Source organism: Ictalurus punctatus, chromosome 25, assembly GCF_001660625.3.
Source record: "Ictalurus punctatus breed USDA103 chromosome 25, Coco_2.0, whole genome shotgun sequence".
Classification (NCBI taxonomy): Eukaryota; Metazoa; Chordata; class Actinopteri; order Siluriformes; family Ictaluridae; genus Ictalurus; species Ictalurus punctatus.
In genome coordinates, this window is record NC_030440.2 from 8,947,851 (window position 1) to 8,974,009 (window position 26,159).

Sequence of the window (26,159 nt, forward strand, 5' to 3'; positions counted from 1 at the left end):
AGTAAAAATTGCTGTTTACATGGTAGTTTCTTAATTAGAGTATGGTCTTAATCGGATTAAGAGTGGATTATTGTTGTCCATGTAAACGCAGCTAATAACAAGTGTGGGTCACTGCAGGTTGGAGTAATGGGCGTGTCGGAAGGAAGGAATTTTCAATTAGTCGCGAAAGCTGTCTGTTCCACTGAAAGGCCGTAAGCTTAAACACTATTGGGCAACAGTTTATTAACAGGAAGTGACGAGCAGAAGTAGAGAACGGGTGTGGTGTGTACCTTGTAGTCACTATCCCTAAATTTATTTACTTTCTTTGTCTGCAAGAATGATAAGATAATCATTAAAAATATTAGATATAAATTTATCTTCGGAACTTCTTTCTGTCCATTGAGACAGCATAGTCGCGGGTTACTGACGTCATCACCAGTTTGTTTTGGTATTGGTGTACCAGCAGTTAGTTCGGGGTACTGTTGATGGGGATCATAAATAAGTTACAATTATTATTTGAATGATAATATTGTGGAAAAATCTCTCCAACCAAAGTAAAAAAAACAAACAAACAAACAAAAAAACTTCCAGATACCAGGGGTTATGGATGTCAAAAGAAATTATACTTTATTTAAAGCAAATAATGTGAGACTTCTGCAGACAGCCTAAATTATGCAAAAGAATGTAGTTTTTGATTATACTTCTAGCTGTTGATTATGTTTCTAGTATATATATATATCGATTATGCCTGTTAACTCATTATTAGATTATACATATTGATATATTCTATAATACTAATATCTTAAAAGAAGACTGTTAAATTCAGAAGTTCAAAATTTGTGCATTTTGTCTGAGAAGTAATAAAGCCATGGAAACACTGGAAGTGTTGATCAGAAAACGTTGCAACATTAAGCACATAATTATTAAAAGGTAGACTGCTGCTTCTAGATGATAAAGAACTATTCAGTCACCTTCTATTAATTGGCATTAAAGAATTAACAAACACACACAATTTTGACCAATAAAAATTTATTATTTTATCAATGGCAGTAGTGTGGCCCATGTGTCCACAAGTCATTTTGAACAATTTTAGACAAATCCAACATTTACACACACTGACATTCAGTCCATAGAGCAGATTTTCAACTTTGAACGCTTTGAAGAAAAATACAATCTGTGCTCCTTCTTACTGTAATATGTGTCTGCTAAAAACAATAAAAATAATTCTCAAGCAGCAGAACTAAAGCAATAAATTAATTATAATTGTATTGTAATTTCACACCACTTACCTCCATCTTCCTCCAGTCTAAAGCAAACGACGTATCTATTTGGTTAACGCTGATTGGCCAACGCAGTTCCAAGCAAGACACTCCTTTCACCAATGAAAAACCTTTAGACACGCCCATTTTCTCTGACCTGCAGCTATCCCTATCTCGCTGTGGAGGAGGGGCTGCAGAGGTGGGTCATGTTTTAAGTGAAAGGATTTTATTTGTGTTCAGTCGAAAATAAACACACTAAAGTTATTAGAGAGTTCGTATTTATTAACTTTTTATAATTCACGCACTTTTTAAGCACCACTAGATCAAGTATGTACTAAAAAAGTACTTACATTTCAAAAAGCTAAATTCAAGCACTTCAAGCACCTTGTACAAACCCTGTTTGAATGACACAGCCAGAGCCTAGACCTGAATCCAGCTAAAAATCTGTGCGGTGGCCTGAAACTGACTGTGCACAGGAGATGCCCTCACGCTTTGATGGATCTAGAATGTTTTTGTAAGAAAGTGTGAGAAAATATTGCCAAGTCAAGATGTGCCATGCTCATAGACTCTTACCCAAAAATACTGCTGTAATAAAATCAAAAGGCACTTCAACAAGGTATTAGTTTAGGAATGTGCACATTTATGCAACTGGGTTATTGTAAGTTTTTTACTTTCCTTTTAAAAAAAAAAATTCTGATTGTTTTCATTTTTTAATTTTTATTTACTTGCTGTAATTTCACACTGAGGGTGGAAAAAGTTCTGGCATGATTTACCTGATGATTAAAACCTTTTTAACCGGAGTCTGTAGACTTTTTATATCCATTGTATAGTGTGGTAGTTCTCAGTTCAAATTTTGACTTCCAAAGTGATATTGGGTTCGAAAACATGAAAGACCATTGCTCTAAATAATCCAAGGCTTTAAAAAACAGGTTTAAAAAAATTTGCCGTTATTTAACAAAGAAAACCAATCATTGAGGGTTTCTTTTAGGAAATGAGAGGAGTCTTCAGTGTCTGCCTTGTATAACAGACAGGAGGTTTTCTGACACAAGAGAATCTTCAAGACACAAGACTAAGTTTTACTGTTTCTTGGTAAGATAACAGTCTGCATGTATTCACTTCAAGAGATAGAAAATGGGAGGCTATTGAAGGAACTACAGCTTATAGCTGCTATAAGTGATAGCAGGAACTAACTTGCCTTGCAGATGTTCCACAACATTAAAACAGATAAAAAGCACAATGAGTCATTCATTAATAAATTAGAAGTTAAGTGTTGACAAATTGCTGCGGTATAAAAGGAATAAAACACTCCAAGGCTGCATCCCAGCACCCCATTGCTAATTTTCCTACAGCATACCCATGCCTTCATGACACAATCTTAGAATTAACTATATACTTTAAAGTATTATTCTATCCTTTCCTTTCGCTTAATCTCATCCAAGCATATTTTATTTTACAATCTTAGTAAAATTTTAGTTTTTTTAAATAAAAAAAAAAAAAAGAAAGAAAGAAAGAAAAATTTACAACCATTTCACACAAAAGCATACTAACAAAGCATTGACAACAGTAGTTTATAAAAAAAAAAATAGTGGAATGAGTTTGGTTTGATGAGTTTCTGATATGTGCCTCATGCAAAGTAATGCTGTATGTTCATATCTGGCATGAGACACTAAATGTAGACCCAATGTAGAGAAACTGTTACGAACCAGCAGTCTCCATTATTCTTTCTTAAACTTACTGTCACTTCTTTCTTGAGCCACAAAAGCACCTCCCTGTATTCTGATAAAATATTATATCAAATGGTTTGAAGAACCCATCAGACCCTTAGTAATACTCAGAACCACCATGACCGGGTTCTACTGGACAGTAGCAATATACCAGCACCAACAGACCCCTAGAGAGACAACCTGTACAAATGGAAAGATGTGCCTCTTAAAGCTTTACATTCATTACATTAATTCTATTTTAATAATTAAAAGCAAGTCTGTTATAGTCGAAACTAAGAAATTGCTTGTAGTGTTCTGTAGAAATCAGAAATGGAATTCAACCGTTTTAGAGGCAGGTGACCTCAGCTACACTTTTATTTCCCTTTCTGTTTTTGAGGCCCATTAAAATGTGGGTGCTGCTGGTGCATATTAGGACCCAACAATCCTCATGAAATATTGCTTTATAACAAAATAGTGAAATAATCATAAAAGGAACAATAATAATAGGCGTTGACAGTGAGATCCAGTCTATAGTAGTACACACAACAGCAAACCCATCAAATATAAAATGCACATACAAACATACTCTGCACACTTAATCTGAAATTCAACAGTCCTTTTTTCTGCCGTAGACTCCAGATAGTAATACATAAGGCTTTCGCGTTTGTTTCAGTGGCTAGTGTTCACAACATCCAGAGTATTCCCATTTCTACTTATCCTGACTCTTTGTCTCCAAATGATCAGGTAATTTCTCCTATTTTCATCTGCACCCATTTCAATGCCCTCCCCTCTGTGATTTGCTTGTGCATACATCAGCGAGTGTTTTGAACTTAGGTCCAAGAGAATCGAGGAAATCCAGTGACTCCTGTTCACCAAGGGTACTACAGCACCCAACAGACCCTGCAGGAGAGCCCATTCCCTCATACCCATAAGGCCTCAGGATATCGTCTGCAAATCGCGCATCTGCATCCTCCCGAAAGTAGACCAGTTTCTGCCACAAAGAAATGGAGTAGGCGGAATGAAGTGAAATGAAATCAGATGAAAGAGTCACTAATTCAGGACAAAGCAGTTCTTTAAGTGGCACAAAAGCCGCAGAAGATTTTAAAGATAGCAGGAGAAAGTGTTCAATGAAAAAGAAAAGTAATGCAAAACCTGCAAGGTGATCGTCCCCATCATCCCCCCTCCCCTCTCTTTTGCATCAGGGCATAATGTCTGCTATGTGATAATTAAGTTACCTAATGCAACCCCAGAGCACAATAACCACCAAGCAATAAATAGATATAGAGCTAAAGACCATATAAGTGATAGTGGTTATCTACGTGTATTAGAGCGTTTGTAAGATGCTAAAAAGTCACCAACTCCACTTACTTTATCAAGCTGAAGCCCATTTTCCCTCCACCCATCCATTGTTGACATGGTGGAATATTTCTTATAGGAGTTGCCATAAATGCCTGTGTTGTACTGTCCAGAGGACAATGTGTTGGTGTTCATGAAGCCTTGCATGTTGTTGTGGTACATGCTGCCTCCAAATGTTTGCTTCTGTCCAAAATTTGCTCCAGATGAGCTCAGCATGGTCTGCTGGTCCAGCAGGGCTCCTCCTTTATAGCTGTCCACTATATCTGCCCCACTGCCAGGCATCATCAGCAGTGCCTCTTTCTGTTCATGGTATGCAATTTTATATTAATATAACTACACATTACATTATGCAGAAACATTCATTAAAGAATTACATACACTATGTGGCTAAAAGTTTGTAGACACCAGACCATCACATCCATATGTGTTTGTTGAACATCCCATTACAGATTCAGTCCCCCTTTGCTGTTATAATAAGCTCCACTCTTCAGGGAAGGCTTTCCACTAGACTTTGGAATGTGGCTGTGGGGATTTGTGTTCATTCAGCCACAAGAGCATTAGTGAGGTCAGGCACTGATGTAGGGTGAGGAGGTCTGGGGTGCAGTCAGCATTCTAGTTCATCCCAAATGTGTTCAGTGGGGTTGAGGTCAGGGCTTTGTGCAGGCCACTGGAGTTCTTTCACTCCAACCTTGGCAAACCATGTCCTCATGGAGCTCATTGTGCACAGTTGTCATGCTGGAACAGGTTTGGGCCTCTTAGTTCCAATGAAAGGAAACTGTAACACTACAGCATCCAAAGATATCCTATATTGTGGCAAAAGTTTTTGGAAGTACTATATATGGGTGTGATGTTATGGTGTCCACATATTTTAGGCCTTATATAGTGTGTTTAAGTGTACTGTTAAGGATTTGCTCAGGCATTACATCTGTAAGCAATAAAACTCTGGTCTCAGGCTGTATTTAGCCCAAGCATCTATGCTTAACAAAACATTTATAACGTTGCTATCTCCTGGCAGTAGGACAAAATGTGTTCTCACCACTTCCTCCCCTGGAGCTTCAAAGTTTGATTTGAGCAGCATTCCACCAGAGCCAGGTACATCATCATCAGTCAAAGCCAGTTTCTCTCCCTTTGTGCTGCACGCTAATATGCATAGCAGACCTGTCCCAAGGAGAAATGCCATTATTCAATTACCACATTAAGAATTAATAATACTGTGCCAGCCCATCCACATTATTTGTAGAGCTTTCATATTTTTATTTGTGTATTGTACATAATCCTAGAAATAAACTAGAATATGACAAGCATAAAATCTAAATAAGAGAATACTTCAGTCCTTAACACTTCAGAATGCAGTTTAACATGCAAACTGTCCTGCTTGAGACAATGGGATATCAAGTGACAAGCAAGATAGGTACAGATTTATATAAAAGATATGCAACTATAAAACCAAAAAAATTTTGATGCTTGAAGGCTGTGATGAGCAGTTATATGAAGTTGTCATTAAAGACCTGTGCGATGCTGCCTGCATCAATACAGTAATGTCAATGTGTCAGTGTGTTGGTAAGTGTTTGTAACCTATGGCATGGCCAGAAAGGGGCACTTACAGAGCAGTAGAAGTAGCAGCAGTCCCAGAAGCATGGCGAGGACACCCCACACTCCCAGTGTGGTGGAAAAACGTTGAGGTGCACACACTCCCTCCATCGTACAATCACATACTCGCACTGACACAGTTTGCTCTTCCCCAAAATCCTGAAGGTCCTTCACTTGTATTGGGACTTGGTACATACCATTGGGCAAGTCCACAGCTGGCTCCAGCATTACTGAGGTATCTAAAGAACAAAAAGGTGCTGTCTTAGAGAAGTGTACATTAAAAGAAATTTGTGGGCTGACTTTCATGGTACAGTTTTAACTGGCTGCCCCAAAAATATTTCACCACCAAACAGATTTCTATTTACAATTATTACAATTTTACGATTCTTAGAATGAACCCAACAGACTCCTACAGAGATCTCCTTGTTCTCTTGACATACCTGTGGCACTTTTTAGCCTCCATTGTTCAGCATTCACACTGCCCAGTTTAAAGTTGAATGGAGCAGAGTATGGCTTCTGGTCAAGGTCTTTAGCCTCAATGAGTATGGAGCCCCGCCTACCATCTTTGTTGCACAGGACGTGGTCTGATTTATTGATTATTGGCATATTATCATTCACATCCTCAATGAGGATCAACACCGTACCAGTACCAGTCTTCTGACCTAGGAGTGGAGTGGGAAAGGGGTATTCAGTGTGTGGTGCAATAGCATTTGTTTTATTACCAGCATAAAGATTTATGACCTATTCTTAGGCTGTTCATATATGGCTGAGAATGGTATTCTGATGGGGGACTTACTGTTGGAGCAAAATGCTGAAATAGTGTTTACTATAGTGAATACTGTACTTTCACACCCACATAAATATGGACATACCACATATCCAATCCATAGGCTGTGAACATATGGTCTCATATAGCTTATTGTCTTCTTGTTGTTTTAATTAATACTACTATTCTAAGGGCAAATAAACATGAGTAAAAAGTCCTGACGCGTTCAAGTTGTTTCTTGTTCTTCAAGTGGCCTGAACAAGCAGAACCAAACCAAACATTTTAATCAGAGTTTCTAACTGATCACCCAATATTGGTGTAAGACATAAAAAACTTTCAGAACCAACCATGCCCTATATCAGAGGTGTCCAATCTTATCCTCAAATGGCCAGCGTGGGTGCAGGATTTCATTCCAGTACAGCAGGAGCCACACCTGATTCCACCGGTTTAATCACTTGATCTTGGCTTTCAACGAGAGACTCAGGTGTGGCTTCTGGTTAGAGTGAAAACCTGCACCCACACTGGCCCTTTCCAGATATGATTGGACACCCCTGCCCTATATTGTTCATTTTAGCAATTAAGACTGAAACATACTGTATTTTGTAAACACCCTTTTAAGATTTAAAACTATTGTGAATGGCCTGAAACTTGACACTATCTCCAATAGAATGTAGTTGTGTTTCACCAAGCATCAATAATTCTGTTACACATGTACTCACTCTTATCCACTGCTTTGACAGTGATGTTATATGTATTATTATATACAAGTGGTGATTCTCGGTCAATGGTCATTGCTGTCTTCAGCTCGCCAGTGCTGTCTATCACATTGATCCAGGTATCTCGTTCAGTCAACTTGTAGTATCTGTCAGAGGAAGACAGTTTGGGATTATTTTTTCCTTTTCATGTTCAGTTCCTGGACTGCACAGTGGTTCATAACATCACTGGTATTGCAAAAATTATTTCATTGTACCTGGACCATGCACCAACAGGCACAAGAATCCAACAATCATATATCAGTAAGTACTGATATAATCAGTATTTACTGGTATCAGTACTATTAATCCATTAATCAAGAGCAGAGAGAAATTGATTCTTTTGGTTCGCTTACTACTGGGATTGCATATAATTTAACCAACCACAAGGCAAAAAAAAAAAAAAGGCTAAATAAAACGTAAACGAACTTTTGCCAAGTGTGGACAGAAAACAACCGAATAGAGAACACAGAGCAGGCACTCAATAAATTGCTAGATTAGTATACAACTTAAACCAGAGTGAGACCAACTCACTCAGTCTCAGATCAGTTATTTTCTTCCATGCATGAGTTACATGTCTGTGTTCACATACATACATCTCACATACAAATGAACTGCATGAAGGGGGAAAATGCACACAGGATTGATTCAAATTGACTAAACACTGCATACGTGAAAGCACCCTAAGAATCACACAAGTGCATTCCACAAGTGTCCTTACTTTATGTCCTTACTGCTTTTGGTCTCTGGATCAGTGGCTGTGTAGGTTCCGATTAGAGTCCCATTAGGTACATTCTCTTTAACTTTGAGCTGGAGTATAGGTACAGAGAATTCTGGTCCTTCATCCACATTGTCTACATTGATCTCCACGGGCACTTTCTGCCAGGTTGAGCTGCTTCCTACTAGAGGAGCCTCATTACGTGCCATCACCTCCAGGTTCACTATCTGCTGCTTCTCATAATCCAGAGGCTGATTGCAAGAGAAAAGCACAGAACAGAATAAAATTTAAGACAGAACATAGTGAAATTTATGCTAGAGCAAGTATAATAAAAATTTGTATTTATGTCTCATTTGTGATTTCTACAAAATATGTGCTGTTTCTTGTTCTATGTATGTGTTGAATTTATATGCCTTAATTGACACACTAAGGAGATTTTTTTTTTTTAATCAGTTGTTATGAGCTCATAGGGAACTCAACATGTATTAGCTTGCTGGTCTGAAGGTAGGGTGTGACTGAGCCTACAAAACACACAAACATGTCTGACAAGGCAGCGCCCAGCCAGTCTCTCTCACACCCTGCTCACCAATTGCAGTCCCAACACTGTAAATCTACTATAATTAATACATGCAGAGCCTTACAAAAGTCACTGCACCACAGAAACTGGAGTTTCAGGGGGTAATGCCATACATTCAAAAGCAAACAAACTACAGCTAAATACATCTATAAGCTGGGTTGAAAAAGGACTTTAAAAGGACTCATGCCAAGTACATATACAGTTGCAATCAAAATTATTCAACACCCATTGCAAATCAGGTTTATTGTCAAAATTTACAGACTTTCATCTGTTTGCAATGAACAAATCAAACAAAAGCAATTGAAATAGTTCAACACAACAAATGCTTCAAGGGCTTTCCCCAAATTCAACTGAAAATGCAACTTATAATGTCTTCTCCAGCCTAAAGAAACTACATATGAACATCCTGTTAAACAGTTTTAAGTTTAGTGATGATAGCTCAATCTAACCCTTGTCAAGTACATGCTGAAAGCTTATTGGCTGATGGAAGTTGTAATCAGAAATCCACATTACAGCTTAGTACACAGGTGCAGAACACCACTTTCACTTCAAGTTTGAATCCATGCAACCAATAAATCATGAGTTACAGCTGTTTATGTAAACCAAGCTCTGGCATGCTAGGACGTATTGTCATTTGGTGGCCATATTGTTTAGAAGCGTCAACACGCATGTTTTTGATAATTACTGACATTTGTCGAGTCCAGTGAATATTTTGCCACCAATTTTGTGAAAGAATCAGAAGTTGACGCTGTGCTATAGCGCCACCATCAGGCTGATCAGGCTCTTCACACTTGCCAGAGTAGTGGGAGAGACTACTACCTTTCAACAAGATTATGACCAAGTTCATTGTCTGTACACCCTACAGTTGCATCTGCATTAGTTGTTTTAGAGGCGGAGGAGGAGAAAACTAAGTCAAAGCAATACTTGACCACCCTCTGCTTATAGAAATATAGTTCAAGCCTACCCTCTATCCTCTTACCTTTGTGACATAAAGGAGTCCTTCATTTGTGGCCGGATCCGTTTTGATCAAGAAGTTGCCACTCTCATTGCCCTTGGTGATTTCATACACTGCTTTCCAGTTAGGGGTGTTCTTCAAGTCCTTGTCATTCACAGGGATCCTGAGGACCAGCACATCTGCTTTGTTCTCCGTCACCTGGCCTTTGTACTATAGCACAACCACAGCAAAGAATACTGTAGGAGGTATACTTAATACATATTTTATTGTTTAACATGTATATAATTAATATAGATTTTATTGTTTCACTTTGTATTAATTTGGTAGTGTTGCTTGGTATTGTATGTTTGTGCTTTGAGTTTGTGCCCTCTATAGGTGAAGAGAGGGAAAAGATAGACTGAGCCATGCCTGAAGTAAGGTAGGGTCATGGTGGAGCACACGGTCGGTCAGTCAGTATGTTTACATGGACAACAACAATCTGATATTAATTCCGATTAAGACAACACTCTAAGAAACTAGCATGTAAACAGCGATTATTGATGACCTTAATCCGACTAAAGTCATTCTCAAAGTACAAATTGAAGACATGGAGTATTCCTGTTGTAATCGCATTATCGAAGTGTATTACGGACATGTACACAGCTTAATCACACTATTAACGAAGTGTGGGAGTTTTCACCGTATTCTGTGACAGGACATGTACACACACGGAGTTGCTCAACCGTTTGACGGCAAACAAGAGAGCACGTCTGCGTCCGAAACGGCATACTTACCTACTATATAGTAGGAGAAATACAGGCATTTCAGTTACTATATAGTATGCGGATTCGGACATAGCCCACAGCTTCAAGCAGTCGTCTATTTGCACGTATAGCATGACAAATAATTAACAGCACTTGAAGCTTTCGTAAAATTAAAAATGTAACACCCAAAACTGTATACGGTCCCATAACAAACACGAACTATATGTTCATACGTGAAATTCTGGAGGGAACGTCAGACGGCGTGGCGTGGGGACGTAATGACGTGTGACGTTAATCGATCCATGTTCTATAACATGTAAAACGGGAACATGAAAGGAATATTCTAAAAGTGACTCATGTAAACAACTTAATCACAATATTGTCTTATTCAGAATAAGGTCAGTAATTATATTACTGCTGTCCATGTAAACGTAGTCATTGACTATGACCGTGTACAGGCTAACACGGAGATGGGCAACAAACTTGATGGCTTTCAAAAAAAGTGTTTTAAATTTCTATGCCTTTATTTTGTTTCTAGTTTATGTTAATAAAGTTTTCTTTCATTAAAAGAATGCCTTGGGACCTCACTTATTACGAGTTAAATGGAACTACCTACAGTGAAGAATTTGGTATTATCCCCATCGAACCTGTTTTTTTGCCAGTAGAAATACCACAGATGAGAGTTGGAAGCCCTTGTCTTCCACGAGCTTTTGTTTAAAATATAAGGCTGAGTTGAGGGAATTTAAACAATAGATTAACCTTTGCTCTACAGAAACCCTTTGTTTTGTTTGGACCTGAGGAAATGCCTATATTACATGCAAGTAGACTGTTCTGTTGTTTATTGTATACTAATGGTCATTCCAAAATCACACACATGCAATAATTATACAGCATGATTCAATTTAAGAGCCCATATGATGAAAGACCCAATGGTTTCCATACAGGCCTAAACATTTTGAATGGTGTTTCTTATTTCACTTATGAATACGACTGCCAATCTGAACAGAGGCTGTTCGGTCTTAAAGACCCAAAGCCAAATATCTAATATACAAATGTAATTGACAATGTTTGGAATATGGCTTAAATGTTCAAAATAAGGTTTTTCCTTATTCCATAATACCACACAAACAATACAAAAAGTTGAGCAAATTTAGAGCTGAAAATTAAAAAGAAGAGAATTGTACAACGTCAACCCTTTGAGTTCAAAAATCTTTAATGCAGTTGTACATTGTAAAATGAAAAAGTGATTTTACAGCTAAGACTGACTGGAAAGGAAAATGATAGCTGAACTTACCACTGCTTGGGTAAAGGTAGGAGGATTATCATTGATATCATTCAGAGACACCACAGCCTTCCCTGTGCTGAAAAGACCATTAGAAGCTCCATCCATGTCTCTGCACTGTACTGCAAGAATGTACTTCTCTGCTGTCTGAAGGAATTTCACAATTGTAATCATTTATAAATGTGACTTCAAATACGGTCCTTCAAACAGACTATATTTCAAGAGACATTTTGTTCTAGAAGCATTCAAAACACAGGGAAGTACATGAACACACACAATTTTTTTTTTTAATGTGTACTGTCCACATTTTTTTTTTTGTATTTTTCCAATGCAATTGAAATGCTTTTACATAGTGTACTGTCCTTTCTCTGTGTAAAATATATCGTGTCATGATTTTTTTTTGTCCTGTTTTGAGGTCTTTTTTACATCCATAATTTCATAATCTATCAGGTAATATTTTTAGTGCTGAAGATGTTCTAATGCTACTCATTTTAGAAGCTAACAAAATTATTTAGGGTGATTTTCAAGATCTTCATCTGCATAGTGCCTTGGTATTTTAGAGCATAATTCATGAGCAGCTTCCAAATTCATGTGTAGCATATCTGTCACTTGTGCATTTTTTTTTTTATAATCATTTAATTATTTTTAGTATTATTTAAACATTGTTTGGATTATTCTTATATGGGAATTATGCCCTGTTGTATGCTTGTAAAGATGTTATTCTACATATCACCCCACAACACAACAACCACACACAAATGGACAATTGTAGCCAAAACACACACACACACGTATTTTAATTTTATAGGCAATACCTCTCTGTCCAATGTGTTGGTACTGGCAGAGATAACTCCACTGTAGGGGTCAATACGGAACAGGTTCGTGCCATTCAGTAGAGTGTACTTGATCTTGGTGTGAAGGGTGTTCGGTTCGTCCTTATCTGATGCATTCACTTGACCTACAACAGTGCCTTAACATGGATCATAAAATAAAATTAATTCTTGAACGTGATAGACCATATAATATACCAGATTTCATTTTCATAAACCTAGTTAAGATTTTTGTCAATAAATCACTATGAAAGTTCTCTAGCTGGTGTATTCATTTTGCATCGAGTCTCTTTGCTCCAACTCTTCATGTAAAAAGCTGTCAAGGTGCCTTACAGTGGCTCCTTGTGTCTTAAGGACATGTCGTCTTGTTTGTGGTAATGATCAGTTTCTTTCAAACTGTAAAAATTGTGCTGGACCCTGAACATTAGAAACATACAGATGACTTCTGTTACCATGTGACCTTTTACAGATTTTACAGGTTCTTTCTTTATCTTTTACTTACCCATGGGGCATTGCTCCTGCACAGCAAAATCCATAGGGCCAGAGAACTGTGGAGGATTGTCATTCTCATCCTCTATGAGCACAGTGACTGGCAGAGGTGCATCGGTCTCTTGTTTGGTGTATGTGTTGTAGGCATAGGCTGTAAACTGTGGGAGGAGACCAGAGTCTAAGAGACTTCAGGATACACCAGACTTTTCCTGACGTGTCATAGGATATGTACTTTTATTTGCATACATATCATTCTCCCATGTTTTATGTCAAGAAGAGTATAGGAGGAAAATATGGTTTACTTACTACAAACTTAGGGTACTGCTCACGGTCAATGGTGGAATGGACTTTTAACAGGCCATTCTGTGCGACAACTGAGAACAGACCCACAGGATTATCCGTAACACCAGGTCCCTTAATCACATAATAAACTGAGTAATTTGCTGAGGAGTCTGATGCAATCTAGGAAGAAAGAGAAACACAACATGAGAAATACATCCAAATACAGTACACTGCCAAAAAAGACAGTGAAATGGGGAGATGCAATGAAGGTTGAGGGTCCAGCAGAATAAGAGAAGAGAAATGCATAAATCACACTGCTATGGGCTTATTTATACAAGACAATCAGCAGGGAAGTGATAATGAAAAACTAAGGGCTTTACCATCTCCATTTCTTTGGGGAAAGGACCCCTATCATTTTCCCTGATACTGAAAGGCGGAGGACTCCATCTTCTTTTGGAGCGTTTGAGAACTGCATTGTTGGACACCTACAATCAAAATCAACAGAGAAACAAATTCGTCCACATTCCATCTGTTTGAGCAAGTGGTTCCTGGTGATTAATTAAATCTTGATTAATCAGCATACTGTGTAATACTGCACATTACCTGACCAGTGGGGGAAAGGCTGACATCCACAAACCATCTGTGACCCTTGCTGTTCTGAACAGTTATCCAGAAAGTCTTGCCATCCCCTGGTACTGTGGTTATAAGGACAACCTGGATGGTGCCATCCATTTGTACTGTGAAAGCTGGGTCACTGGAGGTCAAACCCAGAGGCCCAACTCCACAACCATCCAAATTGACTATGGAAAGAACACAAAGTGATTATGAGAAATTCTTAAAAGATAAATTGAAGCTAACATAACTAGAGAACATCACTGCAATTACTGAATGAAAAAAATATTTTGTCAGGTATTGCAACTGATGTTTAAACTGATGTACTAAATAAGCAATCAGAAAACTGCACCTTGAGAAACAACATAACCAGGCTCCAGCATCTCAGGAACCTGTGCTTGGATATGCTTCTGGACACATGACTCCCCGCAATAACACATCAGCTGAGAAAAACAAAGAGAAAGGTGTAGGCTCAGGTTCATCTTTAATCTGAATTCACATTTTGAGCTAGAGCACAAATTGCGCAGCATCCAAAAATGTTTTATTGACAGCAGGACATTCCATCTCCCATTTACAGCTATCAATGTATCTGTGCCTTGTTAAATCAGCATTTACCACTATTGCCAATACTGTGTAAAAACCTATTAGCAAAAGCTGAAAGGGTTTTTCACGCAAAGGAGTGACTATCTTCACTTGTCGATCTCATTATTTCTGGTTCTGAATCCTTAGTTAATGCTTTGGTTTGATTAGAGATGTGATGAGTAAGTGTTTTTATGTTGAAATCATAACAGGGAAAAGCTTTTTAAAAGAAAGGGATTTTTCCCTTTCCCAGCATTACCACCACATGCTAATTGCATGACATACTTCACATGGACCCTGTATACAAGCTGCTCTTTGGTTTAACAGTTGCAGGAAATGACAGATTTCCAGTTCACCTCAAGTACTGTCTATGCATTAGTCATTTTCATGGGAAGACATCTGAACAACTAATCCACCCCCCCCCCCCAACAGCTGTTTGTCTGCTTGTACAATGGCAGAAGTGTGACTACATGCTAAGCTATTACACTGAATAATTATGATGGGTAGTGTACAGTTGCAATCAAAAATCAAACAAATCGAACAAAAGCAATTGAAATAGTTCAACACAATGAATGCTTCAAGTGCTTTCCCCAAATTCAATTGAAAGTGCAACTAATAATTTTTCCAGTTTCAAAATTATTCAACCCCTTCATGGCAAGCATATTTAGTACTTAGTAGAGCACTCTTTTGCTGTTATGACCTGCTGCAAACAAGATGCATAGGCAGACACCAGCCTCTGGCAGCGTTCCTGAGGAATCTTAGCCAATTCCTCATAAGCAATGGCCTCCAGTTCAGTAATATTCTTGGGTTTGCGTGCTGCAACTTCCTTCTTCCAATCCCACCAGAGATTTTCTATGTGTTTCAAGTCAGGTGACTGTGATGGCCCTGTAGTATCTTCTAGCACTTCTTCTACAACCAAGCCTTGGTGGAATTTGAGGTATACTTGGGATCATTGTCCTGTTGGAAGGTAAAATGATGCCAAAGCTTCAGCTTCCTCACAGACAGCATGAAGTTTTCTCATAGGATTTCCTGATACTTCGATCTGAATCCATCTTGCCTTCCACATGCTGCAGGTTTCCAGTGCCAGAGGGTGCAAAGCAGCCCCAGAGCATCACTACGCCACCACCATGCTTAACTGTGGACAGAGTGTTCTTTCTTCATCTTTCTTCCTCCAGACATACCAATACTGTAAGTCTTGGAGTTCTGGCATGGAAAACTTCTGCGTTAATACGTGCCATACTGTGCTCACTGAAACCTCAGTGCCTGTTGCCACCAAGTATTGCTGCTGGTTTTTTGCAGTCACTCGAGGGTTTTTCACAACCTGCCTTCTCAGAAATCTGGTTGCAGCTGTTGATAGCAACAGTATCTACTTGGCTGTAATATATTCATAAATCTACCAAAGCTTAACAAAGAAGGCAAACAAAGGGATACTGTGACACTAAAATGACTCCGTGAATGCCATGCTTGAGATATTTATTCCAAAGTTTCTACCTGACACACCTCATGGGTTTATTTATATACCAGACACTATAAAACATCAAATCAAGTTCAAACCCTCACACCACTGTACTAAATTGTATGTCAAGGTAGAACACTACATTTCATTGTTTGTATCACGCCACTTGTCTGTGTTTACTACATAAAATTCCAATTCTACTAATGTTGTGCAACACTGAAACTGCTACTACACTTACTACAGGCTGTCAATCTGTGCGTTGCATGGCAACACAAAGGCAAGGCTCAAGCCAGCTGTGACTTCTTTGGGAACTATTTTCACAAATGGAGGAAAAATAAATAAAATATTTGACCATATTGTGTCCAACATATCAGTTGCTTGATGTTATCTTTAGAGAACTGTTGTATAAAAGCAATATGAAATTGTGCTGATATTCAGTTCATTCCTGCTAGTGTGATGTTGCTTAAAAAATATTCTGGAGCATTATACTGACATCTTAGCAACCACACAGACTCTCTCTCAGCCTCTTTAAGAGAAGTTAAGTCCTGTGCACATATGTGTAATCTGTGTCATGGCAACACTTGTTAATGGTATAAAATATGCCAGTGTTGGTCAGTATCAGATACAGTAACCAAACCTCAATATCAGATCAGTGCATCGCTATCAAAAACCAGTAGCAGCCACTTCAATTGGGCTTTCACCTAACCAGATGCAAATCTGGAACATCATGCTTAATATTCACCGAATTTTGGTGTTTTAAAAGGTTTCCTTTCAGTTTACTGTAAAACAGGATATATCCCTACATGACTGTCCAACTTGTTGAATCTGTACAGCACTTTTTTTGAACAACATGTTTTGTAATTAAATGTGCTTGATAAATAAATTGAATTGATCAATTTACATTTGCGAACACACCTGTCATGTTTCCAATATTCCTGCCAATTGTCAAGCCAAATAACTGACCAGAACACACAGAAAAGTGCTCATATGTGCCTGTGTTTCAACATCTGGTACATTTTGCTTCATTTACAATACCCCTATTCAAGCTGTAATGTCTGTTAATTGAAATCTGAGGTGTTGCTTTGATGTATATTTCATTCTGAGCTAGAACATACTAGGTTTATTATGTTGCCTAATGTGACAATAAAAAGGCACAACAGACCAAAGAGGTACCCCTAGTTACTTATTAACCCAAATGGGAGTGACCAGGTAAGGTTATGGAGTTGTTTTGTTTTGTTTTTTATGTGAAAGACATTACTAAACAGTTAATAGCGTCGAGCTAACAATACAAACATATAAATAAATTATATATATAAATACATTTTTATTTTTATTTATATTATATATATATATTATTTTATTTTATTTTGTGTGTGTGTGTCTCAGGATTTCGCTGGTTTTCCCTTAAAGACATAGCACACTTGTACTCTTCACTCCATGTTTTTGTGTTAAATTGATATAAAGCCGCTAGTAGTTCATCGTCCGCAGGTAACTTTAACGGAATGGCTAACTTTACAAAAGGCTTTTCCACATCTTATATTAGCGAAAAAACAACATACTTTTCTGAAATAAACTTACCGAAAGGAACAGGACGTGACAGAAAACGCTGACCCGAAACATGTTCAACACCGACTAGTTTCTGTAGTCCGGAAAAGAATGGCGCAGCGAGGCGAGGTGAAATGTCTTCTCTCTGGGCAGTGAGGAGTGGCGTAGGCGTGGAGACCAGCCTCTCTCTCCCTCTTTCTCTCCCTCCCTCTCACTCTCTCTCTCACTGTGTGTGTATGGGTGTTACAGGGCGTTGGCACTGTAATAAAGTAGACTCACACGTACAGGGAACCATTTGCACTTTCAAAATGTCTGTTTTGTACACTATATGGCCAAAAGTTTGTGGACACCTGACCTTCAACTTACACAGTATGTGTTTCTTCCCCAAAACTATTGCACAATTAACTGTGTTTAATGTCTGTGTATGATGTAACACTACAATTTCTCTTCACTGGAGGAGTGGAAGAATTTCAGTGTCTTGCACAGAGCCCTGACGTCAACCCCACTTAACACCTTTGGGAGGAACTGGACCGTGCCAGGTGTCCTCGCATGACATCTGCACCTAACCTCACTAGTGCTCTAGTTCTCTGGTCACCAACCCTTTTCCTGAAGACTTTAGCTCTAACCACAATTGTGCCGACCTGACCATCTAATCGTTGTCTTAAGAAGTTCTTGATCAACTAAGACAGGTGTGTTAGATTTTAGTTGGAGACAAAACCTGCAGGAAGGTAGAGCTAGAGGAAGAGTGGTGGGGACCACATGCTCTAGTGCAGGGGTCTTCGATTTTATCCGTAAAAGGCTGGTGGGGCTGCTGGCTTTCTTTAAAGCCAAATTGATGGTACACTTGACTAAGAGACTAAGTTGAACTGATTAAACCATTAAGTGAAATCAGGTATGGGTCCTGCTTGGTTGGAATGGAAACCTACTGCCACACTGTCCCATTGTGGATAAGATTGCAGACTCCTGCTCTAGTGACTGAAAATACACAATCTAGTGGAAAGCCTTCCCAGAAGAGTGGGAATCTGAGCTCATGAAAGCTGACTTTTTACAGATCCGTGGTTCTCACAGGACAGCGACGTTTCAAACATATGATGATCTTATAGGATATGATGCATTGCTGTAGATTAAACTACCAAACAGTATATAAAATAATTCAAATCAGCTCAAACTTAAACATATACAGCAATTTTTGTAACATATGCATTAATGGAGCGGTAATATCAATCCAAAAACATCATATATAAGAGTAAAACACTGACAGAGACCATTTTACTGCATAGTGAGCATGTTTACTTTAGAAACTTTAAATTAAATTTGCTGATAATACTAGGGTACATTTACTTAAGTAATTTTTTGAATGCAGGAAATTTACTAGGGGAGTATTTTAATAGTGTGGTATTAGTACTTTTACTTAAGAAAAAGATCTGAATACTGCTGCCACCACTGAGTTCTGTCTGGATCTGGGCATGCATTTCAGACAGTTATACGAGTCTAATCAAGATCAGTGACAGTATGCATGCTGTGTTTTGGGGAAAAAGTCATAGTTGGGTGGGAAAAGGCTGGGAGTGTTCAGATTTTATGATATGCGTAATTCATAGAAGATCTGTACCGTCGTGTGATGAGAACTGAACTTACACAGTGTTAGACACAGAGTCATCACCAAAATAAGCTATTTTTCTTAAACATTTTGATTGCACATTTGACAGTGTTCATTTTCTGACACTAGTTTCCTCATTATTTTCATCTTCCCCTTCCATTCCAGGAAAAGAAGGATCATCAGTGTTTAAATTAAAGATCCAGATTTACTTAAGACAGTTTACATGAAGTGCTGAACAGAGCCATGGTGTACTGGAGGAATGTCTCTAGCATCTCCGACAAGAGGAAGGAGAGAGGTGATACAAGCGTTATAGCTAAAATAAACTATTTCTGAAAATAAATATCACATATTACTGTTTGCCAGAGCAGAGGGTGTGGAAATATGGTGGGCATTTGACACAGTATCACATTTGGTTAGTGTGCTGGAATGGGGTCTGACAGTGAAGCTGTGGAATTTGGTAAATCACTGTGAGTAACACACCCCTCTCCAGAGCTCTTGCACGCCTAGTTTAAGTGTGTAAAGGACAATGAGCTGTAAAGTAGTGTAGACAAACACATAATCAAGAACACGCCAGAACATCAAGACAAGACAAGAACATCATCATCTCCTGTTAATCAGTATTAATTAAATTACTATCCACAATTTGCTGATTAAATACATGGATGAGTTTAGCATTTTGTTATTTCTCCTGTGTGTTTACCTACTAAATATTATAACATAATACTGATGATTACTTATTGAATATTAAATCCATCATATGATATATATTATCACATGAAAATGACTTAGATCAGGACAGCATCATGCATTAAATGAATCAGGGACAATAAATTACAGAAATACAGGTCTGGGCGTGTCTTGCTAGGCTTCAAACACACCTGGTTACACCCAAAAACAGAATGTCCCATGGTTAGTAATATGTTTTATTCCACTTGGCATGTTATGTCTGAATCACTAGGTGACAATGTGCATACGTGTGGAAAAGTGAGAGTGAGAGGAAGTATTGCATAATACAGTAGGTTTACACTGTTGCTTACACTATGCTTTTTTTGTATGTGATTATCTGTCTTCTCAAATGTACGGGCAAATATCTGATATGATTTATTATTAAATAAAAAGAACTTGTTGCATTGTTCCTTATAAACCACACTGAGTTGCCATATAAGCCACAGGTTAACAGAGATGTTGTAAATTAGTTGTTTAATAACAGGGTTTCACACTCTGTGGTTTCCTACTGTTCAAGCACTGATTTGTGCTGGTAATTCTAGAGCCAAGACCTCAACACACTCTCTGTTAAACATTCTCTCTCTCAGCCCCCTTTCTGAGCTCAGGTAACTGTGGTGGCTCGCATCACCAACTCGATTAATGCCCCTTTCTATCCTCTCTCCTGCTCATTGTGTTGTATGAGAGGACTGGGCACAAAGACAAAACTGATTCAGATGTAGTGTGCACTTTAGTCTCCCACCTCTCTCGGTCAGGCTAAAATAGAAGCGGTTAGAGTGAGGCCCTGCAGATAAACTGGTTCTGTTGGTCAAAAGTGGTGAGATAAGTGGTCTCAAATTCCACGTTTATGTAGGATGGTTAAAATGGACATTTCTTAGAAAAAACCTTGGTTCAGTTATCATACACATCAACACACATTTTTTGCGCAATATGTTACTTTGGGTGTGGCAACATGCTATCAATTATCTGTGGATCTGTGGATCTCTCTGTCTGTCTGTCTGTCTGTGTGTGTGTGTGTGTGTGTGTGTGTGTGTGTGTGTGTGTGTGTGTGTGTCAGAGGGAGAGAGAGAGCAGGAACAGGTGTGATCACAGACAGGTACCCTACAAGTTTATGACAAACAACACACAATCTGATATTTGTCATCTGATATAATTACGTGATCATGAAAATACTGTCACATTCACAAACATAAACACATTTTCTTTGACTCATACTTTCAGTGAGTGATGAATCACTTCCAAGAATTACAGGCCTATGAGACACTGAGAGTTTGTGTCATAGCAGAATCCTGATTAAATAAATGCACCTGGACCATTGGTTTTATTCATTGCTCTTTTTTATTTGTTTTATTTAAGGTGAGCATGAACACAGTACTCATTCAGAACTTGGCTTATACAAACAATAAAATTAAACAAACAAATAAATCAATAGATAAATATGAAAATCAAGTGAATCAATGTCTTTGTATTTATGTTGCATCCAGAAAGTATATTCACTAAAGAGATGTATCATTGGTATACCTTTTATTTTTTACATTTTATCATATTAGTTTGTAACACTTCACTTTACCATTCAACTTGAATGCCTTAGTTTTATTACAGCACATTATTCTCCATCACCATTCACTGTTTTTTATTTTCATTAATGGATTAGTTTTATTTTCCTTGTGTCATGTTTTATCAGTATGGCTTTTGTATCATTGTACAAGCTTGTATGGTACCTGTCCTTTATTATGATGGTGTTTTAGTGCCGTGTAAAAAATAAACAAATGAATTAAGATTTATTAAGTTGTAATAGCTTGAGAATAAAGTCAAAATTATGAGAATAAACTCGTAGTAATTCAAGAATAAAGTCTTAATATTTGGAGAATAAAGTTCTTATTTTGTTGTGAATGTCTTTTAAGTGATGTAGTGTACAAGCAGGTTTGCACCAGTGAACTTAGATTAGTTTAACGGTGGACCACAGCTGTACAGTTGAACTGGACATTCGGTGTACATCCGAGATTCATGCTTCTATTTCTCAAGAAATAATAATGAGTCTTTATTGGTCACATATACATTACAGCACAGTGAAATTCTTTTCTTTACATACCCCAGCATGTCAGGAGGCTGGGGTCAGAATGCAGGGTCAGCCATGATGCAACCTGGAGCAGAAAGAATTGGGGGCCTTGGGAGTGCTGGGGTTTGAACCCCCGACATTCTGATCAGTAACATAGAGCCTTAACTGCCAAGCCACCACTGCCCCAAATAAACACACCAAAATGGCAAAATGTGTATTTTCTTGCTCTGGAGTGGACAGACAACAAAGTAAAACTGAATATAATTTTTAATACACATTCTGTCCTTTTTGTGTGTTTATTTATTGAGAAATAGTAGAGTGAATCTCGAATCTGCGAATGTCCAACATAAAACCAAATTTACCACGGTGTAATTTTGACTTCTCAAAATATTACGAGCTTAATCTTGTATTGCTACGATTTTAATTTTGTATTGCTATGACTTTATTCTCAAAATATTTCAACTTTATTCTCGTAATCTTCATTTATTTTATTTTTTATGTGGCTCTAAAACACCGTTGTACTTTATTGTACACTGTGGTCTTTTATTTTATTTTCCCTTTCACAAATAAACTCGACGAGAAGCTTCACATGAACCCTTGTAATTAAACCTGCCTTTAACAGATTACTTATACTTTTTAATCATATGAGCCATTTAAATGAAGCTCTAAAAGAGCTCTTGAGCTTTCAGAAACAAAAAAATGTTGCAGGACTGGCGGTGAATGATATCCATTGATTTAACTTGTGCTACACTTTTTAATATTTTATCTTTTATAGAATTTTCTAGAAAAATTCAGCCATTTCTCTCTCTCTCTCTCTCTCTCTCTCTCTCTCTCTCTCTCTCTCTCTCTCTCTCTCTCATTGTTTCCCGTCTCTTTCCCTCTCTCTCTCACTTCCTTATCACCCTGCTCAAGTTTCACTCCCTGTGGTTGCTATGGAGAACTGGGGTTGTTTTGTTTTGAATGGTGCTGTTAAAGTGACACACACACACACTCACACACACAGAGAGAGAGAGAGAGAGAGAGAGAGAGAGAGAGAGAGAGAGAGAGAGAGAACAGGAGAAAGAAGTTAAAAAGTAATAGAATCTAATATTTTTGTAAACATTGTTTAGTAACATACAGTACATTTAATGACAGACTATGTAATCTTTAATCCTTCAAACGTAAACTTCTGTAGCCAAAACTGTAGACAAAAACAAATGTAAAAAAAAAAAAACAACAACAACTTTTTTAGCTGCATCATAAATAACTTACCGTGATGATTTTAACTGGTTGAATAGTCACATTGTGTTTTCAAAGTGCTTTTTCTGGTTACATTTACCAATTTCAAATACCATATATTCCTAAATCACATATCTACTCCTTTAAAAAGTTAGATCAGCATACTGACCTGCTTCTACTATTTACTACCTACTATAAACTTTGCCTGATCTAAAATTACCTAGAACTGGGAGAAAAGGGAGCGTGAGAGACTGATTACAGAAGGGGGTGAAGGAGTCAAAAGACAGTGTTCCAGTGTGAGTGTTACTAAAGAGGCCAAAGAACCTCATAAACCAGCAGGCATTTTGCACACATAGATACGTCTAAGCCAATACATTATTTAGCAGCTTCGGTACAACACAGACAATGAACTGTGACTCTGATATATTGTAAACCCATATTTTTACGTCAACCTTTGCAGCATTTGTATGCTGCTGTTTATGACTAATTTACAAACGGTGTTATACACATTGACATTGTAAACTAATGTGCATTTATTTAATTATTTATGTATTTATTTAGTTAGTTCCACTAGCTTACTTACTATCTTTGAAATTGTCTTAGACTACTGTGTTTTTGCCAGTCTTTGTCATGCACCTGTAATGTCTGGTCTTGTCTGTTCTGGGAAAAATTACATATGTGCCACAGAAAAAAACTGCCTTGACTTGCTTGACTTGTATTTTTGACTGCATGTTGCTCAGACAATAAATGATTATGTGCAGACAGATTTAAAGCAAACCTCACTATGGCAAAGTGACTGGCATTTAAGTGCCACGGTCTTCACAATCAGTTTGGATGTATCTGTACACAGCAGAGTGAATAGAAAGGTTATAAGAAGGTTTCGTCTTGGCTCCAAAGTTGCAGAATATTTTTTAAATAATGTTTTCTAAGTTAAACACTAAGTAAACAAGTCACTAAGTCCTAAACCTCAAATGATAACACCAAGGGCATAGCATTACCATTTTTGTTTTTACTTTAAATGCAACAAAGGATCTTGTTCAGGCAAGTTATCTATCTCCAGAGTTGGCAGATTTTATTCCATGTGGATTTTGGACACCTGTCTGAGTGTTTAAATCTGAAGCACCTTTGGTCTATAATACCTGAAAACATGATTCATCTGTGTAGTAGTGTAAAGTAACCACCAAAATTTGAATCACAGTGATTGACATGGGACACTGTCCTGTATGTAATTATAGCAACACCCTTGGACACACACCCAGTTGAAAGTCACCTGCCACACCCACCCTCTGTTTCTATACTTCTATTCTTCCAAGCCATACTCTGAGTCATCGCGGCATTCTGAATGTGTTAAAGGCATGCCTGTATGCTGACGGCAAGGGCAGGCCTGACCGTGTTTGTGGCTGTTTACTGCTCGAACAAGGGAGTTTCCTGATAGACTGGTTTTCTCCATGAGTCTTTGTCAACTTTGTTTGCTCTTCTCTAACTACCTTTCATTTCCCTGTCCTGAAGTTAACTCTTGGGAACCAATTTATGGAGGATCAGCCCTAGTTAACATGCAGCTCTTGTTCAGTTTGTCCTCCTTTAGCTGCTGAGGTGCGGTTCTGGTAAAATACATTTTGAACAAGACCTTGTGTATTCTAATGACTATACTGGGCAGGGTTAAACAAGTACACAAGGACTAAGAGAGGTAGGCAGATACTATATGTGTGTTTGTTGAGAAAATAGAGAGGGAGAGGGAAGGGAGGAAGGGAATGCAGAAAGTAAAATTTGTCTGTCTCAGCATGCCTAAAGGCAGGGCAGGTCAAGTAGGAGCCTTGTTCATGTCTGTCACTCTTTTTTTCTCCCTTAACTGTTCCGCTTTTCTCCCTTCACAGCCAAGTCCCTCTAGCAAGCAGATACCACCTAAATGCACCAGGGCACGCCCAGAGTTGCGCCCTCTCTCTCTCTCCCATACTCATATGACCTCTGTCAGAATCTCTCTCTCTCTCTCTCTCTAACACACACACACACACACACACACACACACACACACACACACACACACACACTTTTTGTCTTTTCAAAATACAGAGCCACAAATATTAATTTAGGTTTGATTATTTTTTTCTGGTGACATGACATGAGAATGTGAAATTATAATATTACTATAATCTAACTTTTTAATGATCTCACTGTGTCGAGTTTCTGTCTGAACACTGAACCTGTTTAGGCCCTGGTCCTCATAAAGCAGTAAAAAAGTGATGCATTTTTAAATGTAAGCTTAAGTGATTATGCATTGCCTTTGTAGGTTCTGTCCTGAGATTACCTGACAAGCTTTAAAATAAATACTCCTTAAGCGTGCTGCACCAAACTGACGCACCACACAGTTTAAGACGTAGCCACTCATAAAACTAAAGACATGTGTCTATATACGTAAAAGCCATGTCTTCTCAAAGTATGTTACACATCGTTAGCTCAAGAGACAAAACTCATGCAAAGGAATCAAAGCTAGCAAATAAACAATATACGTAGAGCACATAATCATTACATGTAGTGTAAAAAAAAAAAGATGTTTTTCTAAGTGCTGTACATTCTTATTTATAGTGTAAAAGATGGTATGAAGCAAACTCCACTGAATAATTGTATTAAAAAAATACATGGATTTTTTTTTTTTTTAAAAATCCCCTGATGAGCGTAAATGAAAATGAAACACTAAAACAAAAGGAAATGCTGTAACCAGGTGCAAAACCAACAATCTGCCAAATCAAGCTTCCTTGAAATGTATGAGATCAGTTGTTAGTTTGCAAAATGACCTACCATTTTAATTATTATCTCTTATCATAGGGGTGCATGAGTGATTGGGAGATCTTAACAGAGATAATGAATTGTTTCACTGTTACAGAGTTGTGGCACCCATATAACCCAAATCAGGCTGATTCTGTACTAGCAACAGAACAAAAGTGTGAGCAAGACGAAGGGTGGGGATCAGGTGCAATGCCAGTTGGGCAGTAGGCATGCTATGGACAATACCAAGCTGAGGGGTTTTTACCAGTGAACATAATCATATCTCATAGATTATATCTCACAGTTGGCTTGGGAACGTCTGGGGA

General features: G+C 38.0%; 1 protein-coding gene across 1 annotated transcript; it reads right to left on the minus strand.

Moving 5' to 3' along the window:
* Positions 1-1,499: 1,499 nt before the first annotated feature.
* Positions 1,500-17,651, minus strand: dsc2l (desmocollin 2 like). The gene is made up of 16 exons (XM_017456233.3): positions 17,507-17,651; positions 14,246-14,336; positions 13,885-14,081; positions 13,662-13,766; positions 13,306-13,461; positions 13,013-13,157; positions 12,496-12,650; positions 11,693-11,827; positions 9,680-9,865; positions 8,127-8,374; positions 7,373-7,515; positions 6,328-6,549; positions 5,902-6,126; positions 5,334-5,455; positions 4,310-4,597; positions 1,500-3,932 (listed from the first exon to the last, which is right to left on the minus strand). The coding sequence occupies exons 1-16, from the start codon at positions 17,546-17,548 to the stop codon at positions 3,717-3,719; spliced, it is 2,676 nt and encodes an 891-aa protein (XP_017311722.2). The 5' UTR covers positions 17,549-17,651; the 3' UTR covers positions 1,500-3,716.
* Between the last annotated feature and the right edge of the window lie 8,508 nt (positions 17,652-26,159).

What these genes read in the sequence shown, in the direction of transcription:
- dsc2l (XM_017456233.3), bottom strand. Translation starts at nt 17,548, where the DNA reads ATGTTTCGGGTCAGCGTTTTCTGTCACGTCCTGTTCCTTTCG. An exon ending in TGGTTATGTTGTTTCTCAAG is followed by an intron (nt 14,082 to 14,245) that starts GTGCAGTTTTCT and finishes TTCTTTCCATAG; the next exon opens with TCAATTTGGATGGTTGTGGA. An exon ending in GCAGGAGCAATGCCCCATGG is followed by an intron (nt 12,651 to 13,012) that starts GTAAGTAAAAGA and finishes ATCCATGTTAAG; the next exon opens with GCACTGTTGTAGGTCAAGTG.